Below are 23,965 nucleotides of genomic sequence, written 5' to 3'. Positions count from 1 at the left end.
ATTTATCATACTCCACACGCTCTCGGTATATAAATAAGGTATAAGCTAACGGTATATAAATAAGAGGCTCACCCATCCCCCATATATAAATAAAAGACTTACCCACCCTCCGGCCTTTTTCTAGCCTCTCTCTCCCCTCTCCTTTTCTTTACTATACACTGCACTTCTTCTCTCCTGTTATTTCTAATGGTGTATTATTGGTCTGAGGGTTAACTTGGACATGTTTAAGTCCAATGTACTGCTTTCATTGCACCATGGAACATGTGTTCCAATGCGATACTTCCCACTGTTTAAGCTGTCTCCTTTTTCTCAATAAAAATATATTGAACAAAAAAAAAAAGCACACCTATTAATAATCTGAATGCATCATCTGAGGTTTCAAAATGCATCCGATTTATTTTTTCTCTTAAACGTGAATTTGTTTTAATACATTTTTGAGGAGTCTTCTAAAAATAACGTTGGTCTCCACTTTGCAGCTTCTTTCAGATATCTTGCAAAAACATGACCTTCCTCTCGTCTGCACTTGCTCCCCAGCTGATATTCAAGCTGCTTTTAATACAATAATATCCAGAATACAACGATAGTAAGTATCTTTAATTCTAGTTTGTGAGCATCTGAACTACTACAGTTTTTAAATTTTTCTTGTGGTTTGTAAGTAACCTCACTTGTGCTTTATAATTGTACTGTTTCACTGACTGTACTAATACAGGCATACCCCACTTTTAAGTACACAATAGGGTTTCAGTGCCGATCCTGACCTCCCTGGGGCCCTAGGCAAAGTGTCATATTATAGTTGAGAAGCGGGGGGGGGGCTGCCGAATAAAGTTGAGACGCGGGGGGTGGGGGCGCTGCCGACAGTAACATGTCACATTAAAGTTGAGAAGTGGGGGGAGGGGTGTTCTTCTGTCGGAAATGACAGTGAGATGAGAAGTGGGTGCCGGGGCCTCTAATAATTTGGAGGGCCCTCTGCAGCTTTGTGGAGCCCTAAGCGGCTTGCATAGTGAGCCTATAGGGCGGATCGGCCCTGGTTTATTTACTAAAGCTGGAAAGCACAAAATCAGGCTCACTTCTGCACAGAAAACAATGAGCTTCCAGGTTTTAGTACCAGGCTTAATTGAACAAGCTGGGGTTAGAAGCTCATTGGTTTCTATGCAGAAGTGAGCCTGATTTTGCGTTTTCCAGCTTTAGTAAATAAACCCCATTGTGTACTTAAAAGTGGGGTATGCCTGTAATGGACTAGCTTCCACCATACAGAACTGATAGGACTTTACTAAATACATGGCCAAACTGTTCCAAAAGGTTACGTTTTTTTTTTCTCTCTCTTAAGGTGCAGGAGTGTAATGCATTGTTTGAAGATTATCAGCTCTTGGTGGTATAGCCTAGTATTGAGCAATCAGTTGACCTTAGTCTGCATTCACATCTGAGCGACAAAACGCCCGACGCCGGACGCTTCTGCCGCTAGAGGGGAGAATTCCCATTGCTGTCTATGGAGATGGTTCACATCTCAGACGCGGAACGCCTGTCGCCTGAAAAAAAGTCCCGGACCCTTTTTTTCAAGCGACATAGGCGTTTTCCCATTGACAGCAATGGGAAGACTTAGAAAAAAAAAAAAAATCGAAGGTTTCACACTAGCGGCAAAATACGCCGCTACCGCCGATCGCGGCTGTCGCTCAGGTGTGAATGCAGCCTAAAATATGTATTTATTGCTAGAATGAAACTGATGGTTGTTGATTTTATGCAATTAAAATGTATGTGCCTGGCTTTTTATTTTCTTATTCGTAGGCACACCCTTTCACATACAAATAATCATTAGGTTAGAAATGTCAGATGTGAAACTACATAGACATTCTGCTTAATATTGTGGTACACAGGTTATGTCCATGACAGCTAGATCTTATTGAACTGTATTGTGGTGTATTAATTGAATTTACATATTTTCAGTTCTATTGCTGCAAATTTTTTCCAAAGGCAGAATATTGATTTTTGACGATTTCTGAATATACATTTTTGACCTTGAGATTCAAATGCATTTCAAAGTTAGCAGTCATGGAAACAAATTTTATATGTGTTATAGGACAATTCCAATGCCATATGTGTTAATGATATCTTTGTAAACAACCTCAAAAAAGGTTTGGTGTAATGAGGGGTAATGATATAGTTGAGGCAGTCCAATATTAGATATGCTCTAAGCCAGGGGTACTAAATTAAAATTCACGGGGTCTTGTCAGTAAAATTTTCTTACAGCGGAGGTCCGAGTGTCATATTAAAGCTATGACTCAGATCCTTCATGTCACAATTGTTTTCTATTGCTCTTGAGGGGACCTAGTGCAGAAAAACATATATCTCTGCACAAGTGTGAACAAGCCCTAACATCAGTGTCCACCCCCTTTTACATCCGTGCCATCAGTACCCCCTTCACAGCACAGATCCCCCCCTTTTACTTCAGAGACTGTTCCATCATAGCCCAACCCATCACAGATCCACCCCCACCCCCATCACAGACTGCCCCATCACATACCCCATCCATCACAGACCCCCCCTCCACAGATCCCCTCAATCAGACCCCCTTCATCACAGACCCCCCAATTATAGGTCTAACATCGCAGCACTCCCCCATCCCCTCCAAGAGGGGAAGCACAGCAGGTCTGGACAAAGGGCGGGACTTTTTACATAAAGTGTGGGGAGGGCAAGGAAGGGGGGAGTGCTGCGATGATGAAAGTGAGAGACCTGCTGTGCCTCCCATGTAATTAAGGACGATGGTGGCAGCGGTGGGCAGGCGAGCCGGTGTCTCGCCACAACAGCTAAAATTAAAATCAGCTGGTGTGCTGTTCTGTAAGGCGCATTTGCAGCACTTCGCAATAGCGGGCACTATATGATGGAACACCGACACTCTTAAATTGTTCTGGTGTCGGTGTCAAACAAAAATGAAAAAATAAAATGTTTAATGTGCAAAAGTTATTGTTCCGTACGCTATTTAAAACTATTAAAAAATAACTGCCTTGAAATAATTGTTGGGGTCCTGCTCTCACCATCTCATAAATTTCAGCTGATCCCTATATTACAGGCTAATATTTTTGTGTGCAGAACTGTATGTAAAATGGCTGAACAGTGAGGATGCGTTGAAAATAACACAATGAATAGTTCTAATTTATCAATTACCAACTTAGTGCATGAATGGGAAAGAAAAACACATCAAATCAACGCCTTTTTCATTTAACGCCTGTAACGGTCAGGGGTTAACGCCGTTTAAGATAATCCATTCCGAACCCAAGTCAGCTTATCGACACTCCACAGTCCAGCGACACGACCCATACAGATTTCCCCCCAGAAACGAGACACAGCTCTGTTCGAGTTTCAAAACAGGGAATCAATCTTTATTGCAAGCACATGGTAACATTTCTCTTCAAAATACATCCCTCCCACCCTTGGGAAACCGGGTGGGTTAAATTGTCCAATGACAATGGTGATACAGGTCAGGTGTGTTCAAACTTCTCCTTCAGTAAACAGTCTTAGCAGGGGGGGGGGGGGTTGTTGGAGTGATGCTCTTTTCTCACAGCAAGACACTTAAACATCCCAGCTTTATCGTACACTACAGCCAGGTAGCTGGAGGTAATGACATCTTTCAATTAACCTGTTGAGTTCAGAATCAACAACCAGTAATAGTTCAAGATATTCTGAATGTCCATTATGTTCTGGCTCATACTTTGTAAGAGCTTCTGGGTCCCACGGGCCCTCCTGTTACAACGCCTAATCTCATTTTTACAGAAAAAATAAATACATATATTTTTTTGCAGAAAAAAAATGTACATTTGTTATTTTTTCCTGCAAGAGCCTGGAAAGCATTTCACCTGCAATCGGTAGCCTAATGCAATGTTGGCTCCTGCAGGCTTTTTGTATAAAGGACATGCCTGTGGACTACAGAGCTCTCATTAGCACCCTCACAGCCTAGGAGCTGCAACATGTAAAATGTTCCAAAGGTAAACTTAGCCTTTAAAACAGCATCAGTTTCCCTCAGCATACTTGTACACAGTTTTTTAGGGAACTTGTCAGGTAGGTTGTTTTAAATATCTAGGAAACTAAACATCTTCAAATTTAAACTGTCTCAGTTGCATTAGTCTCTTTATGTAATCCCTTGCAAAATAAATGATCAATGAGCTCTGTGTGTGCCATACCATCTCTTCCAGGACTCCTTGGTCCTTCTGACGAAGATAATTCTTTATGGGTTTGGCTGAACGGATTTGAAAGATGTATACAAAGCACGGAAAAATTTGCGCAACAATACACATGGCTCTTTTATTTAGACAATACAGTAATACCTCGGATTGCGAGTAACGTGGTTAACAAGTATCGCTGAGGCTCCACCAGCACTACCTCCTCCAACCCTGCAAGATGCCGTTTCAAAACCTCTAAACTCGCAGACATCTCACCAGGGAGATTTGGGAGCTGGGAAACCACACAAATTACCTTGAAGGTAAAATGGACACTGCAGTCATGGTCATTGAAAATCATGAACTGACTGACCTCAAAAAGGAACTTGCTGCTGCTTTACTTCAGCTGGAGGATTGTAAAAATCGCTCTCGCCGCGGCAACTTATGCCTTAGAGCAGTGGTCCCCAAACTTGTTGGCACTGAGGACCGGCGTTGTAGAAAAAAAATCGAGCTAAGGCCCAGGGGGGTTGTTATGCAGCTTTTCGCTGGCAATTTGACGGGGAAATGGCTGGTGTTAGTGCTTCAAACATCACAGCACCATGGCTGATATGATGTCAGGATGTTTGAAGCACATTACTTCTGTCATTACATTGTAATGTAAAATGAAATAGTTCATTTACCACGTTGCCTGCCACCAGATGTGGTTTGCCACTTGCCATGTCACCTTCCACCAGATGTGGATTGCCACGTCACATGTCATCAGATGTGGATTGCCACTTGCCATGTAACCTGTCACCAGATGTGTAATGCCACTTGCCACATCACCTGCCATAAAATGCAGTTTGCCACCTGCCACCAAATGTGGTTTGCCACCTGCCCATCATATTTTTTTGTCACCTGGCACCAGATGAGGTTTGTCATCTGCTGTGGTGGCAGCACAGGCCAGTGAGGGAGAACAGCGGTAATGTGGGGCTGGCGGTGAGAGATGATCTCATCTCTCTGCTCCCCCGCCTCACCTCCAGCAGTGTAGCGGCCCCGCTGTGTGGGCGAAAGGGTGGTGAGAGATGATCTCATCTCTCTGCTCCCCCGCCTCACAGCAGTGTAGTGGTCCCGCTGTGTGGGCGGAAGTGCGTGATCCGTGTGGGCTGTAAGAGATGATCTCATCTATCTGCTCCCCCCGCCTCACTGTAGTATAGCGGCCCTCTGTGTGGGCGGAAGAGCGGTTACCAGGCGGGGGGGGGGGTAAGAGATGTCATCTCTCTGCTTGCCTGCCACCACACATCAGACAGTGCAGCCTTCACGCCCCGGCTGCAAATAGGCCATGGCCCGGCAGTGGACCACGGCCTGGGGGTTGGGGAACCCTGCCTTAGAGGTATCCCTGAAACCATTACAGACCTGACTTTAACAGCAACAGCTCTGTTTCAAGAGTTGGTCCCTGCTGTCCTTATAGGCTATCTTGAGTTCGACCGCATCCACCAATCCCTAGGACCAAAACGGCCCGACAGCCCCCTGAGAGACATTATCATTAAATGTACATACTACCACACCAAAGAAAATCCTCATGGCCGCAAGAAACAGATCTGATTTAAACTTCCAGGGGCATCGTTATCAGCTCTTCGCGGATCTCTCCCAGATCACCCTCCAGCAACGCTGCCAAATGAAGCCTTTCACCTCAGTTCTTGTGAAGCGGCTCATCAAGTAAACCTGGGGTTTCCCCTTTTGGCTCTCCTTTGACTACCAGGGCCACAGCCAGTCCATCACTACCCCTGAGGAGACGCAATCGACGCTGGAATCCCTGCATCTTTTTCCCTCAGGATCCTAACTGACCTCCAATCAACTCAGCTACCTCTGGGAGAAGACGCCTGGCTGTAAAAGGTCTTTCTCATAGTTACATAGTTAGTCAGGTTGAAAAAAGACACAAGTCCATCCAGTTCAACCACAAAAAAACAAAAAAACAAAATAAAAAACACAGTAAAATCCTATACACCCAACTCCATACCCACAGTTGATCCAGAGGAAGGCAAAAAAAACCAGCGGAGCATGATCCAATTTGCTACAGCAGGGGAAAAAATTCCTTCCTGATCCCCCGAGAGGCAATCGGATTTACCCTGGATCAACTATACCTACAAATCTTAGTACTCAGTTATATTCTGTACATTTAGGAAAGAATCCAGACCTTTCTTAAAGCAATCTACTGAGCTGGCCAGAACCACCTCTGGAGGGAGTCTGTTCCACATTTTCACAGCTCTTACTGTGAAAAAACCTTTCCGTATTTGGAGGTGAAATCTCTTTTCCTCTAGACGTAAAGAGTGCCCCCTTGTCCTCAGTGATGACCGTAAAGTGAATAACTCAACACCAAGTACACTGTATGGACCTCTTATATATTTGTACATGTTGATCATATCCCCCCTTATTCTCCTCTTTTCAAGAGTGAATACATTTAGTTCCTCTAATCTTTCCTCATAGCTGAGCTCCTCCATGCCTCTTATCAGTTTGGTTGCTCTTCTCTGCACTTTCTCCAGTTCTCCTATATCCTTTTTGAGAACTGGTGCCCAAAACTGAACTGCATATTCCAGATGAGGTCTTACTAATGATTTGTACAGGGGCAAAATTATATCTCTGTCTCTGGAGTCCATACCTCTCTTAATACAAGAAAGGACTTTGCTCGCTTTGGAAACCGCAGCTTGGCATTGCATGCCATTATTGAGCTTATGATCAACTAAAACCCCCAGATCCTTCTCCACTACAGATCCCCCCAGTTGTACTCCCCCTAGTATGTATGATGCATGCATATGCTTAGCCCCCAAGTGCATAACTTTACATTTATCTACATTAAACCTCATCTGCCACTTAGTCGCCCAATCAGACAGAGCATTGAGGTCGGCTTGTAAATTGGAGACATCCTGTAAGGACGTTATTCCACTGCATAGCTTGGTGTCATCTGCAAAGACAGAAATGTTACTTTTGATCTCAGACCCAATATCATTTATAAATATATTGAAAAGTAAGGGTCCCAGCACTGAACCTTGGGGTACACCACTGATAACATTGGACCATTCAGAGTAAGAATCATTAACCACGACTCTCTGAATTCTGTCTTTCAGCCAGTTTTCTATCCATTTACAAACTGATATATCCAATCCTGTAGACCTTGCCTTACACATGAGCCTTACACATGACCCCTCCATGCTCAGGGCCTTCTCGCTCATTTTCAGGCTGACTAAGATGTTGCATCCCCACTGGCACCCGGTCTCCCCCTTTATTCGTGACCGTTACTTCAACAGTAAATCCTGACCATCCAGCCGCCTGGCTTTCAGCCTACTGGTTTTGTAACTGTTATTTTGTACTTTTCTTTTCGGTTATTTTTCCCCCCTTCTGCAATTGGTCCACCTCCCCTAACTATTGCCATCTCAAGGACCCATTTGGAGGGAGCCAGATCAATGTTGACCTTGGGTCGACAGGTGGCGGACACGCACCCAGCTCTGGGCCCCTGATGCTGGAGTGACTCTGAGGAATAATACAGGCCCTAGTGGAGCCCACTCTTCCTCTGGGGGACCTTCCCGATGCACCCACATTTGCTTGGTGGAAGACTGCAGAGCATAGATGTGGACTGGAGAAAACTGCTTTTGCAGCTTTCTCCAGATTTTGGTATTCTGGCATGAGGTTCTGTAGTTTGGAGATTCCATAGTGTTTAGGGTGGGAAGGGGATCTACAACCCTGAGTCCAGATTTTGTAAATGACCAGCAGGGTGTGTGCTCAGGTGAGCTCAGCCTTTATAATGAGGAGATATATATATATATATATATATATATATATAAGTCCTCATGGCTCCCAGTTGGAGACTGCTCCACCCCAAGAGAGACAGAAGGTCTCCAGGAGTCAGAGGGGCTGCAGGGGGCAGCCAGAACGTGTGTGACTGCAAGAGGCAGTGAAACGGCCTGAGGACTAAGGCCAGAGCGAAGTGAAGCTGTCCACATTGAAGAATCCTGTGGTCTGTGTGACCAGGATAAAGAGCAGAAGTACTGCTAAAGAGAGCCAGATGGGCTAGAATTTTCTGTTGTGTGTATTTGCTGGAGAAGAACCCCTGCGTGGGAAACCTGTGTTAGAGACTTTTATTTGCCTTTTTAATAAAAATGGGCTACCATGCCTTTAAAATATAGTTCCTGACTGGCTTAAATTACTGACAAAAGCATCTACCACAAGAGATAATGGTTCCCCATGTTGCACTACCTTTAATTAAAAAAAGATTTATCATTGGGCATCCCTTTTCTGCATCCAAGTTTAATTCCCCAATAAAAACAGACACAAGCAAGAGACTGTTTATTGACTAGAGAAGTGTGCCTAAAATGGATGTCTGACCAAGCAGGGTGATGTGTGGATGCTGAAACATGCAGCGACCCCCATGGGGGCACCGCTACATATATGATTGTTGGATTGAATGTATTTCACACGTGTACAGTAAGGGATTAGGTTCACTATCACCAGATTGTTGGATTATAGATTTGCACTGCTTTTTTCTTGCCAAAAATAGACTTGCATAAATCTGGCTGTAGACTTGCGGGGCTCTTGCTGTAGACTCGCCACTGCAAATTTTCTGCAAATGTCAACTAGAACTTTGTGCTTTAAGTGCTCTGCAAGTGTACAACTTGCCAGCGAAGATGTGCAGCAAGTTAACAATACTGCCACAAATATGTGGCAAGTTATTCTTGCTATCTGGGATGCCAACCCTCCTGTAGCACCCTCATAATCTTCACCCAGCATTACTGAGTCAACTTGTGCATCATAGCCTACAAGTTTGGGATTCCGTGTGGCACCCTGCCAGCCTCATGTCCTCCTTTTTATCCCTGCTCCTGATCACCAACAACCTTCCCCCCCCCCTATGCCTGGACCACCCTCAGGCATTCTCCTGGTGGGTTGCTAATGGTTCACATAGATCGGCACTTTCTTACTGCCAGATCGCTGCGGGAGTCTTGTGACATCCCAGAGAATAAATTCTTCCGCTACCTCCAACTTCAGTATTGGCTTGCCTTGCTGTGCAGAACTGCTACGTGTTTATTCCCCAAAAAATACTTTTGAACACATCTGACAGCACTCTCTGGGATCCTCGGGCCTCATCTTAGCCCTATATTCTTCTTTGAAATACCGTCCCTCCTCCCCTCCTCTCACCTATGTAGCTCAGTGGGAACGAGGCTTGGCAACTGAGAAAGCGTTAGCTGACTGGAGCGGGGCCTGGTCCTCTGTGGCCAAATATTCATTTAACATAGCCACTATAGAGGTGGCATATAAGATGCTTTTTATGGTGGTATTGTGTTCTGATGCTCATTGCCCATGCCAGTCCATCCTCCAATGACCGCTGTTTCCGGGGCTGTGGCCATCAGGGTGATGTAGTACGTACATGGTGGACGTGCCCTAGACCAATTTTGTTTCTGGTCCATGTATTTGGCCTCTTATTTACTTTGTTTCAGCTTACTATACCAAAAGAAGCCAAGTTTGCCTTACTGAATTGTCCCATCCTGGGCCTATTCGCCCATCAGCAGAAGCTTGCTTCCTATTTATTTTTGTCAGCCAAACGAACAATTGCCCAAGCTTGGGAAAAACATCTAGCCCCTTCTAGGGTGTGAGATCGCATGATGCTGTTCATGCTTAACGAACATATGTCCAGCATCCGCAACGACTCCCATGCTAATTTCCTCAAAATTTGGGAACCATGGCTGTCATATGCTTTTCCCACTCTACCCCTAGTGAACTTAAGTCGCCTATGACAGACAATCCGTATTCCCCCTTCTCTCGATCTCTAATCCTCTGGTCCTCCTTTCTTGCTTCCCTTAGCCTTCCTTGGCTACTTTCCTATCAGGTGCACACTCCCTCTTTCTTTAGTGCCACCTTTCTGCTTCACTTATTCCTAAATTCCAGTTCACCTTTCTCCTCAGACCTGTATAGGTTGTATATGGCACCACTGTATGGGTATTGGTAGGACCAGGGGATGCCTTATTGGTTTGGTGAACCTTCTCAGGACCCCTGGCGGCCTTTGAAACAGGCCTATTTTCTGCTGCTGTGTTAGTTCTAATTTTCTCCTTTATGTTTACATTGTCTCTTTTGGCAGTTTGTTTTGTTGTTGTTAAACGCGAATAAAAATAATTGAAACAGAAAATAAATTTATGGTGATTTTAGGTCATTTACTCAAATGCTTGAATACGTAGGCACCTTTTGAAAGGCTATGATCATCAAAATTTTTGACATTACCATTTTTATAGAGTGGATCCTGGCGAATCTTGTCTTCAAATCTGTTGACTGTTTTTGTATAAATAGAGTATGGTTGTGTTGAGGTCACTAAAGTACAGGGAGGGTGATTCACTAAAGAAAGTGTGCAATTGCAGAAATTCTGAATAATTATTGCACCAGTGGATACTAATTGAAGTTGCAGCAGCAGCATCCGCAGTTGCTGAGGGTGCACACAAAGATCGCAAGCAATATCAAAGATACACAGTTGCACAAACACAATTTAATAAAATATCAAACCTGTATGCAATTGTGTTCATAAATGATAATAAATATTACAGGAGTTTCTGCAGGAAAGGGATTACCTAGCATCATGTGACTGGACTGCAGAATCGTGGGACTGGTGTTCACAGTAAAAAATAAGATGTTCTCTGTTAATTGGCTTCCTTTGAAGCAAATTATAATAACCATATTGATGATTTGTAGCATGTGTTTTTCTAGGCTCTCCAAAGCATGTCATTTTAAATTAAGACTAAAAAGTCATAATAATAGCAGAGCTTTTTTCAGCAGGGACATGGGGGAACGCACAGAATGTATGTAATGGCAAGGGGTACTGGGGTGCGCTTGAGAGTCAATTAATTCTGGTGGGGGGGGGTCTATTATTGCTGGGGGGGGGGCATTTGTTCCTGGGAGAAATCTACTGTTGAGGAAGGGGTTTACTGTTGCTGGCTGTCAGAGGCTCTATTGATGCTGGCTGCTAGGAGATCTTTTGTTGCTAGCCGGCAGAAGGTGGGATTTGTTGTTGCCAGAGGGGGGGGTCTATTTTTGTGGGGGTTCTATTGTTGCTGGCTTTAAGGGATCTATTTTACTGCTTTTCTCTTTATAACTAACAAATGCCATACAAATTGCTTAGCAGCACAAAATTATATTTGGTTTTGCATTCTCGGAAAGGGGCAATCCTGGGAGGTTGGTAGGGTGCAGAGACAAGGGGTGATTCAGAAAAGCTCTGAATAATATCAAAAAAGGGTTAAAATCCTGCACTTATCCTACTCTCCTGGTGAAGGGAAATGTGACTATTGAAATGGAGAAATCAAACGCATAAAGAAATAAATGAAAATTATATAGATGAAGAAAAGCTGCAACCCACATAGTCTGAACCCCTACCATAAGCATAGCTAATTAAAAGAAACAGGTGCACTAATCTATAAGAATATTCACAGTGCAAAAATTTAAGGGCATAAAGTCCACTCCTGCAATAATAAGTGTAAGCTCCCAATGATGGTGGCTTCACATGTGGACTCTCTGATCAGAAGTGCATTCTTTGATCAAAAGTGCCTGAGTTAAAAATCAGGAGTTGGCTATTATCTGCTTCTGCTTGCAGATTTTTTTTCCCCTCTTTTTCTCTGACACTTTTTAAACAGCTTTTTTTCTTTTTCCTTTCTGCTAATTAAGGGGAGGGTTTAATTGTTCACAGGTGTGTGTTTGTTCACAGGTCTTCACAGGTGAGTATAAAGTGGCTGTACAAGCTCCCAGAGGAGCTGGCTCCCAATGATGGTGGCTTCACATGTGGACTCTCTGATCAGAAGTGTATTCTTTGATCAAAAGTGCCTGAGTTAAAAACCAGGGCCCAGATTCAAGAAGCACTTGCGCCCGCGCAACCATAGTTGCGCGGCGCAAGTGCTTACTTGCTCCGGTGTAACGAGTGCTCCTGATTCAGGAACCTCGTTACACCGAATGCAGCCTAGGATGTGACAAACATAAGCCTCCTTATGCCTTCACATCCCAGGCTGCATTCTTGCGTTGGCCGCTAGGGGGCGCGGCCTTTGTGATCGGCGTGTAGTATGCAAATTGCATACTACCACCGATTCACAAAAGTTGCGCGGGCCCTTCTCACGCAAGGTACGGAGTTTCCGTACGGCGCCTTTAGCATAAGGCTGCTCCTGTTAATAGCAGGCGCAGCCAATGCTAAAGTATAGCTGCGCCTCCCGCTCGCGACGTTCAAATTTCACGTCGTTTACGTAAGTGAACCGTGAATGGCGCTGGACGCCATTCACGTTCACTTACAAGCAAATGACGTCCTTGCGACGTCATTTGCCGCAATGCACGTCGGGAAAGTTTCCCGACGGAGCATGCGCTGTTCGCTCGGCGCGGGAGCGCGCCTAATTTAAATGATTCCCGCCCCCGGCGGGATCATTTACATTAGGCAGCCTTGCGCCTGGCTGCTTAGCATATTGCCCGCGCAATTTACGGAGCAACTGCTCCGTGAATCGAGGGCAAAGCGCAATATTTGCGTGGGCGCAGAGAAAAAAATTTGCTCTTTACCCACGCAAATATTGCGCGATTCTACTTGAATCTGGGCCCAGGAGTTTGAAACAGGAGGTAAGACAGGAGTCTTCATTATTTTTTTTCAATCACTGATCCAGAACAAGCTTGCAGCTAATAAAGTTGGAACTCTTGCTATATAGATTCAGCGGTGCAGCAGACGCTCTCATCTTAGTCTGCTCACCCCAGGGATAGTGAGAGCAGGACGCTCTCAAACGAGTCGGCTCTCTCCAGGGATAGTGCAGCCAGGCAGGGTCCTCCCAGCTCTCAGGTGCTGCAGACACAGCTCAAAAAAACAGGACTAAGACCCCCCCCCCACCCCCACACCCTCCTAGCCAATTGATCCAGGGTTGCACCGATCGCCGTTAAGGGGTCAGGAAGGAATTTTTTCCCCCGATCGCTGCAGATTGGCACAGCACGCCTGGGGTTTTTCGCCTTCCTCTGGACCAATCGGGGAGAGAAGATTCAACGAGTGACGGCTCACTTGGACAGTCTTCCACCCATCACGTCTGGCGTCTCGCGGCTCTTCCCGCATCCGCGCCAGACCAGGCATCATTCGCGGCCACCGCAATTAGGAAAGACTGACGACAATGGCTAATCTGCGATACTCTGCGGACTCTATTCGGGGTCTGAGACAATTCGCAACAGCATTACCAGCCGTCACCAAAAAGGCCTTAAAAATAGAACAACTTTTGAGATTCGATCGACGATCGACCATCAAAAATGTAAACTATTTAACCCAGCTCAAGCACATATCATGTGCTTTGATCAACACAAGATCGGCAGTAAAACACCGATTAGAAATCCACGATTTCTTACTACAAAACGATCTAGACTGCCTCTTTATTACAGAAAGCTGGCTCTCAGACGACTGCAACACCATTCTCGGAGAATTGGTGCCAGAAAACTATCGCATTATAACGGAAAACAGAATAGGGCAAAGAGGAGGAGGCCTGGCGGTGATCCACAAGAATCACATTACAATCACTAAGCCAGCCCTTCAAAATCCTCTTCCATTCATGGAAACCCTTACTCTTCAACTAAAAACTTCCCCCCAGGAGACTGTTCACATTCTTCTCTGCTATAGGCCACCTGGGCCAAAATCGCAGTTTTTGCCATCTTTAACGGAGTTTATATCCACTTATACCCTTAACAGCAAACACCTTTTGCTGCTCGGGGACTTTAATCTGTGGGCCAACTCCGCACAGGATCCCATTGCGGACGCCTGCATCGATCACCTGGAGGGATTAGGGCTACAGCAACTTATATGCGGGCCAACACATGCTTCAGGTCACACACTCGACCTAATTTTCAGACAAAATCTGAAAATAAGCATTTTAGAAAATGAACCATTGCCATGGACAGACCACCATGCAATCAATTTCATAATCTCCAAAATTCCCCCAGTGATAAAAGCACCCAAGCCGGTGACAATACACTGGGCTAGATCTCAGAAGAAGCTCCATTCGGAACTCTTTAAATCTACCTTGGGAAACAGAATCAAAACAATCCATCCACATCAAACAGCCGCAGATACACTGGATGCCATAAACGCAGCCCTGCTACAGTCAGCCGATTTAGTAGCACCGAAACGCAAAGCCTGCATCCGAAAAAGAAAGTCTGGCTGGTTCAACAACCAGCTGTCGCTTCTGAAGCAAGAGCGCAGAAGGGCGGAAGCCGCCTGGAAAAGAAGCCCTGCAGAGGATAACCTCATCATCTACAAGGCAATAACAACACGATATCATAAAGAAATCTTCAAAGCCAAGAAACATCATTTTTCTATGGCGATTAACAGCGCCCTAAACCGCCCCCGCGAACTCTTCAAGATGGTCACCCAGACCATGAATCCAGGATGTCTTGAAGTCCCCAACTCAGACACTCAAGAGTTCTGTAATGAACTATCGGATTTCTTCATCAACAAAATTGAAAGAATCCGGGAAAGCATCTTGCAAAACAATACCCCCCTCAACCCCACCGTCAATCAACCACAAAACACCCACAGAAACGCTCTACATTCAACAAAGTTCACTCTGGAACCGATCTCCATCGATTCCACAAAAAATATCATTGGTGCTTTGCGGAACAGCACATCGCCCAATGATATCATCCCCACCAAACTGCTGAAGGAATGTGCCGACATCCTGGCACCACCCATCACACAGCTTATAAACCAGTCATTTAAGGAAGGCACAGTGCCATCCCTGTTGAAAGAGGGCACAATCCAGCCCATCTTGAAAAAACCTAACCTGGATCCCAAGGACCCAACTCACCGCCGTCCCATAACAGGCCTAAATGTTCTCTCCAAGATAATGGAGAAAGTAGTGGTACAACAGCTGCAACAGCATCTAGATACCCACAATCTACTGGATCCATTACAATCAGGCTTCCGTCCCGGACACGGGACAGAAACGGCCTTACTCAAAATATGGGACGATGCCCTCGAGGCCGCAGACGAAGGAGAATCTTGTCTCCTGGTTCTGCTGGACCTAAGCGCAGCCTTTGACACGGTAGACCACAAACTGTTACTGATATCAAAGAGAGGGCGAAGATAGATGTTGAAAAGCACCGGTGACAGGGGGGATCCTTGGGGGACTCCACATGACACCGTGCGCTTTTCCGACGTGAAAGAACCCAATTTAACTGTTTGTGATCGGTTTTCAAGAAAGGAAGAAAACCATGGTAAATCACCTTCTGCGACTAGCCAAGGTAGCAGAAGTCGCAGAAGGTGATTTACCATGGTTTTCTTCCTTTCTTGAAAACCGATCACAAACAGTTAAATTGGGTTCTTTCACGTCGGAAAAGCGCACGGTGTCATGTGGAGTCCCCCAAGGATCCCCCCTGTCACCGGTGCTTTTCAACATCTATCTTCGCCCTCTCTTTGATATTATCAGTAGCCAAGAACTACTCTATCACTCTTATGCAGACGATACGCAACTGTATTTTCGCATCTGCAACAAAAAGGATCATCATCCCAGTTTAGAGAAATGTCTCTCTTTGATAGAAAACTGGATGACAAAGAGTTATCTTAAACTCAACAGTTCAAAAACAGAACTCCTTATGTTTCACGCCAGCCGAAAGAGTCAACTGGCAACAACCTGGACACCCCCGCCCATTCTGGGCCAAATCATCACCCCTAGCTCCAAAGTCAAAAGTCTCGGGGTCATCTTCGACACCTTCATGACAATGGACGCACAAATAGGGTCAGTAGTCAGCGGAGCGCACCATCTGTTGCGCCTACTACGCAAACTTATTCCATTTATCCCCAAAGAAGACGTAGCAGTCGTGGTGGGAACAATCGTGAATTCCAGACTGGACTATGCTAACGCCCTGTACCTCGGACTCCCAAAGTACCAAATCTCCCGTCTGCAAGTCGTTCAGAATACGGCCGCCAGACTGGTGACTGGGAAAAAAAAATGGGAATCAATCTCACCTTCGTTGAGAACCCTTCACTGGCTGCCAGTAAAAGACAGAATTGCATTTAAAGCACTCTGCCTGACACATAAGTGCATCCATGGGAAGGCTCCGCAATATCTTTGCGACAAGATAGAACCTCACAATTCGAATCGCGTTCTGCGATCCACCGACCAAAATCTGGTCAGGGTACCAAAAACCAAATACAAGTCCAAAGCAGAAAGAAGGTTTGCTTTTCAGGGTCCTAGACTATGGAACGCTTTACCAACCAGCATTCGGTTGGAGGAAAACCACCTGACTTTCAGAAGACAGATCAAAACTCTGCTCTTTTGATGTCATGAGATGTCACGAACAACTAGCGCCCAGAAGCGATTCAGTTCGCATGAGCCGCGCTTTATAAGTTTTTCATTCATTCTTAAAAAATATACGATTTAGTTCATAAAAGGTACATTAAAAAAATGTGCTTCAAAAGATGTCCAACTGACAAACCCTTATACTGTACAAAAGAGAACTGAGTGAACCAAATATGTGAAAACTTCTGTGCTCTTCAAGGGAATTGGGCGAACTAAATATAAGGCAACTTCAGTGCTCTTTAAAGCACAAAAAACGTTAATATCCCATCACCACATAGATTCACGTCTTACCAGATAGCAGTCGTTTTAAGCATTGGATAATTATCCCCCCATGCTCCAACAGACTGGACTGTAAAAACGAACCAAATTTATTTATTCACATATATAATTTTGAACTCACTCATATGGGAGTCGTTGTACAGACACTCATAGTATCACCTCAGTGTGTTGTCACATTTATTAGGTATACAGTATATTACTTTAACTGCGTCATTTGCCTTTTTGCACAATATTTAGAACCCGCTTTGGTGCGGGCTCCACATTGGCGCTGCACTTTATATATTTTATCACATTACATCCTTTTGTTGTGTTGGCTGCCCATTTTTCTGTATATTTAGGATAAGCGCAATATATTAACTTTAAATCTTCTAAAAAGGACATTTGGTCGATCCGGGAGAGCGAGACCCAACACATTATCTTTCTTCAGGACTTTTCAGTGTTTTTTCCAAATTGTATTAACCCATTTATACTGAGGAGAAAAAGGGGTCAAAAGGGACCATTCAAATTTTTTAAAGACAAACTTTTTTTGTATCTAGGGACTAAGAGTGTGTTCCTATCCTGAGTCAACATTCTCTTGATTTCAGATTCTAGAATGCGATTATCATAACCCTTCGACATGAAGCAATCTCTCAGAGTGAATGCCTGCAGACTAAAATTGTCTAGGTTAGAGCATATTTTGTCTAATTTGTTGAAATTGACTTTTAGGAACTGATTGTAAACAGCTGGGACAATGACAACTCACAACTGGTATAAAACCATTTCTATCAGTGGTTTTAAACAATGTTCTTGTCAGAAGTTTGTGTTGCTTGAATATAGTAACTTCCAAAAAGTTGATGAAATATCACTCCATTTATGAGTGAACCTAATACCCCAATTGTTAGTATTTAGATCATTCATGAAAATATGAAGGGAGTTCTCATCCCCCATCCATATGAAAAAGGCGTCATCAGTGTAACGACACCAAAACCTCAAATTAAGATGCCTATCTGTGAAGATCACCTAATTTTCCCATAAAGCCATAAACAGATTGACTAGACTGGGGGCAAAGTTTGCCCCCATCGCTACACCAGTCTGCTGTAAATAATAATTCCCTTGGTAAAAAAAGTAATTATGTTCCATCGTAAAATTTAAAAGTTCCAAAATGAAATCTTTATGGGGAATCGTAAGCCAGTTGTCTTTATCAAGGAAGTTTTTCGCTGCCTGATACCCTATCTGATGGGGAATAACCGTGTACAGCGAAGACACATCAGCTGTTACTAATAGCAGAACATCCTCTATATTGAGTTCTGAGGTTTTTCTTATTATCTGCATAGTGTCCTTCAGGAATGCCAGGGTCTTATTAACCAAGGGTTGCAGGAATACATCTGGAGATCACCAAATTGATCCCACTCACAATTGGTCTTCCCGGTGGATGACTCAAACTTTTTTGAACCTCCGGCAGGTAATAATAAATAGGAATTCGAGGTGTAAGTGGCACCAGGAATTATTTTTCTTTTTTATTTATTCATTTTGATTCAAAGCCTTCCTTTACTATTTGGTTCAAACGTTGAGTATACATATAAGTGGGGTCTTTTTTTTTTTTAGAATGCTATAAGTAGCCCTATCCGCTAAGAGGTTGTTCAACCTCTCTATTCAGCAACACAATAACCCCTCCCTTATCGGCGGGGTGATTGATGAGATCTTTCCTATCAGAGATTTGATACCCTGATTTATATATTTCTGTTGGACTTTTTTGATTTTAGTCTCATGTAAATCCTGCAGCACCAAATCCTTAAAAATCAATAGATTTAGTGAAGGTTTACCCAGGGGCTTAAACAAGGATGCATTCCTAATGTTTGTACCTCTATCAGAAGACCCCTCTGGCCCCCCACTGGTTACCTTATTGAAAAGAAAATGTCTTTTGATACTTAATTTTCGAACACATTTCTAAACGTCTATGATCGTGTCAAATTTACTAAGGGATTTATTGAGGGCAAACTTGAGACCTTTCCCTGAAGTTTTCATTTCTACATCAGTTCGTTGGATCCCACGGAGTTTGAAAATACCTTCATTCCTTATCGCTTCCTTGTCTTGGGAATGTTTCCATTTCCCTCCTCTGCATCCTCTCTCTGTTTTCCTTTTTGTGGTCCTTGGCCTTTGCCTAAAAAATGATCAGACCTGGTTCTTAGGGGGCCATACCAGAGCCACCTCCTCCTGTAGGGTAATGTTCCATGCGTGGTGGGTCATACCAGGCATAATTGTAATTATAATCCTCCTCATTATCCTGTTCATATTGGGGCTCATTTCGATTTTCCATCTGAACTCCCCCTTGGGGATACCATGAACGTTCCCCCTGCCCTCCTGTGTACTGATTCTGGGGTTGCGGCCTCCTCTATGTTTCGGTTGACTCCCCTGACTACCTCCTTGCCAATGGTGGACTTGCAACCTGCATGAAAATACACTAATTAATATGATTATGACTTTTCCGAACACACACAACTATGTAGTGTAAGGCCGGGTTCACACTGGTATGACACAAAAGTTGTACCACTTTGGATCTGACTTTGCCCTGCTACTTGAAGTCCGACTTCAATGGACAGGAACTTGACTTTGATCCCAACAATATCAGGCACTGTGTCTAGTATAAATCTTTAGAGGGAATGTCAGCAAAATGTAAAAAAATGTTAAAAAAAAGAGCATATTAGGCCCTTCAGTCTGGTACAGTGTCAATAATATTAAAACGTAGTGCACAGGTTTTCAAAGTAATTTATTAAGACCTCTCTTCAGACTTCTTCTCCGGCTCTTCTCCGCCGATGTATACTAGCCCTCTCCGGTTCTTCTCCCTCTGTCTGCTGTCTTCTGCCTCTGCTAGGTCTGGTCTGTTGTCGTCTCACCATTTTGCTGGGTCTTCTCCACTGCCTTCTCCCTCCCTGTTCTGTTCTTCCGATGTTGACTCGACTCTCTCCCACTCTAATGCTGGTTGCGCAGTGTGCCACTACTTATATTGGCGTGGGGTCACAGGAGGCCTGCCCCGTATGACGTTACCACCCATCATGCCCCATGTGGTGATGTCATAAGGGTGGGCCTCCAGATGACGTCACCCGGTGACAACACCCCATGCCAATATAAGTAGTGGCACACCACGCACCGAGCATTAGATTGGTAGAGAGCGTTGAGTCAACATCGGAAGAAGAACAGAGGGAGAAGTCAGCGCAGAAGAGCGAGAAGACAATGGAGAAGAAGTCGGAAGAGATGCCGGAGCTGCCTTAATAAAATACTTTAAAAACCTGTGAAATGCGTTTTATTTGACGATTTTTTTTCAAGGTGAATGGGTAGGGGCACAATGTACACCATACTCATTTACATAGAGTGGGGTTTACATAGAGTTGTCAAAGGGGGCTTCCAGATTCCGATAAGCCCCCCACCCACAGACCCCGACAACCACTGGCCAGGGTTGTCGGGAAGAGGCCCTTGTCCTCATCAACATGGGGACAAGGTGCTTTGGGGTAGGGGATACAGCCCTCAACCCCCAGGTGGCCTGATACGGTTTGGGGGGAGCGCTCGCTCGTCCCCACCCCCTTTCCTGACCTACCAGGCTGTGTGCACGGATAAGGGTGTGGTATGGATTTTGGGGTGACCCCCACACCGTTTTTTTGGCCTTTGGTATGCTCTTGGAGGGGGAACCCTGCCGTTTTTTTTATTTGGCTTGGAGTTTCCCTTTAAGATCATCAGAGCACAAGTCGCATGCCAAAGTCAGACCAGTTAAAATGGCGATCCGGCTTTGGTCCGACTTCAGTAATATTCAATGGGCTGAAGTAAGATCAAAGTCAAACCAAAGTAATGCAGGGAGCATTTTCAAAGTCGGACCAGTTAAGACAGCTTCCATAGGGAAAGTCAAAGCGTTTGTCGTACCAGTGTGAACCCGGCCTTAAAGGGGTTGTTAACCCTTGTGTTCACCTTAAAACACATTGCAGTGACCATCCCCCTAGCCCCCCCGTTATACTTACCTAAGCCCCGAATGTCCCTCGGCGGGGACGCGCCGTCCCTCTCTCCACGGGGTCCTGGCTCTTGATTGGATAGATTGATAGCAGTGCAGCAATTGGTTCCTGCTGCTGTCAATCAAATCCAATGATGCGGATGCCAGGGGGTGGGGCTGTGTGTCCAGATTGGACAATCAGATTGGGTAGTCACTTCCCGCCCAAGGTGCGTAATAGGATGTCCTTGACTTTAAGCGGGGATATCTGATGCCTGCAGCTACAGGCATCTTTCAGATATCGTGTTTTTCAGCCGGTGATTCTCTGCACCGTAAGAATGAGTATACCAGCTGTTCCGCCACTTGATTGCTCTCACGGGTGGCGAGAGGGGACGCCCCCCCCCCCCTGCCGCCACCCTCCGGTGCTTCTACCGAATCACTGCTGCGATTGGCGAGTCGAAGAACAGATCCAGCAGCCCCGGATGTTTACCATAGAGATTTTCGGTGGACCAGATGGTTGCCGGAGTCTCTATGATCGTTTGGTGGCCGGGCGCGAGGTTATGACATCACGCCCGGCCTCTGAATTAAAAAAAACTGCTTTGCCTCGGCTTGGAGGCCAAGATCGTTTTTTTTTGGGGGGGGGGGATTTCAGGCTTCCCTGCCTAGAGGTGAGATGTGGGGTCTTATTGACCCCATTTCTCACTGTAAAGAAGACCAATCATGCCATATTCCTATTACAAGGGATGTTTACATTTCTTGTAATAGAAATAAAAATTATCATATTTTTTTTTTAAAGTGTCAAATTACATTTACATTACGTTACATTTTTTTTTAACGTGCCCTTGGTCCCCGTGGGCTCGCACGCAGAAGCGAACGCATACGTTAGTCCCGCCCACATATGAAAACCGTGTTCAGACCACACATGTGAGGTATCGCCGCAAAAGTTAGCGAGAGCAATAATTCTAGCCCTAGACCTCCTCTGTAACTCAAAGCATGTCACCCATGATGATTTTTAACTTCATCTTTCACATTATGCAAAAAAATTGGGCTAACTTTAATGTTTTGTTTTTTTCTAAAGCATGAAACGAAAAACTGCTGCTCGAATACCGTGTGAGATAAAACGGTGTAACGACCGCCATTGTATTCTCTAGGGTCTCTGCTAAAAAAAAATACATAATGTTTGGGAGTTCTATGTAATTTTCTAGCAAAAAATTATTTTTATATGTAGGGGCGAAGTGCCAGAATTGGCCCGGTTGGGAACTGGTTATGGAAAAGGATTCTCAATACACTAGTCAATATGATTGTGCACTTTTCTGAACATACACAACTATCTCATGTCAAGAGCTGTGTACCCAGATACATTACACCGGACAGGAATTATTTTTGAACAAACCAAATTAATGAGCTCAATGACCTAAGTCTATGAATTTGAATATAGATGTGATATGACCCACTTTTATGTTCAAAACTATTTTCTTTTTTATACACAACACATGAGAACGTACGTTTTACAAATTACATGGCTAAACTTAAAGAGAAGAGGAGTCTCCATTTCACATCAGAGTCCCCCTCAACGTCAGGAGCCCCCATTTCACAGTAAGGGTTTACAACCACTTGAAGTGGTTAATGTGCATAATATAACTGGGTACTAACATTTATAGGTTGATCCGGGGAAAATCTGATTGCCTCTTGGGGGATCAGGAAGGAATTTTTTCACCTGTTGTAGCAAATTGGACCATGCTTTGCTGAGGTTTTTGCCTTCCTCTGGATAGACTGTGAGTGAAGAATTGTGTATATGGAATTGTATGATTTATTTATTTTTTAATTGATTTAACTAGATGAACTTGTGTCTTTTTATGTAAATATGTTATTTTATATTCACATAAAGACAGATGTTAGATGCAGTTTTGCACGCAGAATAGCCTTACTTGTTCCTACACACTTCAGCTTGTGTTCATGCTGAGCATTTCTACTTAGGGTGCGCTAGGGGACAGTGAGATTTGTATATATCATGACTATTTATTACTGGAATGTTCCAAAATATTGTACCTACCTGCACTGATGTAACATCTGTTTTGACAGTCTAACTATTTGTTTTTTTCCCACATGCTGGTTTTAGATTGCTAGTTTGTACATTTTGTACCCTTTTTTTCTCAGATATTTGTGCCTTAACTGGTTTTTGTAAAACTCAATAAACATTGATTATACAGACAAAAAAAGACATCCTTTATTCTGTGTTAATGGATCCGGTGTGAATGGACTGGTGAATGTGGTGGTGGGCAGCTCCTGTATTTTTAAGGAAGAACCAGCTAATAGCAGAGGCCCCTAAAGGCGTAGCACTAAATGTTTTATTTTTTTTCTCACTCCTGACTTTATAGTGTAAGTGGAGTGTGGGTAGGAGACACTTTGCAATTTTGTTTGAGTACTTTTTAACCAGTTCAATAAAGTGAAACTATGGCACCTTTTTTAGTTAGCAGAAATAATAGCTTTATTTTCATTTGAAACATTTGTATTGATTTTCTTCTGTTTGCTGTCTGAGAATTAGTGAGAGTAATTCCATTATTGTACAACATTAGTGTAATTTTCTACTTTTTTTTATAGTACCGGTATTTTTCAAGTAATGCTGCATATTTTATGGGTCAGTTCTTCGATTAGCGTGTCATGAATTTAATACAAATACAGTTAACTTTAACTTAATTCAAGTAAGGATTGTTTTATATAATTCAGACAGGTTATTGCACAGTGTTTCATATTGGAGTGAGATGACAATATTTGCTGAAGTTTACTTCTAAGGAAATGTTACAATGTATGACATTGTTTTTTTTTCTTGTAGCTGTAATTGCAATTCACAACCTCCTAATCCCGTGAAAGTGGCTGTAGCCGGGGCTCAGAATTACCTCAGTGCTGTGCTCAGACTGTTTGTAGAGCAGCTGTCACACAAGACTCCAGACTGGCTGGGATACCTGCGGTTTCTTATCATCCCTTTAGGTAACCAGAGAATGTATATTTGTCCTTCCAGAATAAAAAGCAAACATCGGTGTTCAGTAAAGCTGGTCATACACCAACTTTGTTAAAAATGTTTCATTTTTAGAATGTTAATTGTATTTTCTAATGATTAGAGAAATGAGACTGAAAATCAATTTTAACTGTAACTGTTACAGGTAAATTTGGAAGTAACATGATAAATATTTCTCAAATTTTAACTGTGAATGTGGTTTACATTCTAGAAAATGGTACATACTGTAATGCTTAAAAGCTAGGCACAAAAGAGACCTGTTAAT

The 23,965-nt window shown here is 43.8% G+C and overlaps 1 protein-coding gene across 5 annotated transcripts in view; it reads left to right on the top strand.

Annotated features, from left to right (window-relative positions):
- Positions 1 to 23,965, top strand: part of PACS2 (phosphofurin acidic cluster sorting protein 2) — a 406,668-nt gene that overhangs the window by 250,390 nt on the left and 132,313 nt on the right. For all 5 annotated transcript variants that reach the window (XM_040333364.1, XM_040333363.1, XM_040333367.1 and 2 more), the window contains 2 exons: positions 477 to 583; positions 23,518 to 23,672. In XM_040333364.1, coding sequence (XP_040189298.1) covers positions 477 to 583; positions 23,518 to 23,672 — 262 coding nt within the window. The remainder of the gene's footprint in view (positions 1 to 476; positions 584 to 23,517; positions 23,673 to 23,965) is intronic.

Source organism: Rana temporaria, chromosome 13 (genome assembly GCF_905171775.1).
Source record: "Rana temporaria chromosome 13, aRanTem1.1, whole genome shotgun sequence".
Taxonomy (NCBI): Eukaryota; Metazoa; Chordata; class Amphibia; order Anura; family Ranidae; genus Rana; species Rana temporaria.
The sequence above is the reverse complement of the archived record's forward strand: the minus strand, read 5'-3'. Positions and strand labels throughout refer to the sequence as shown.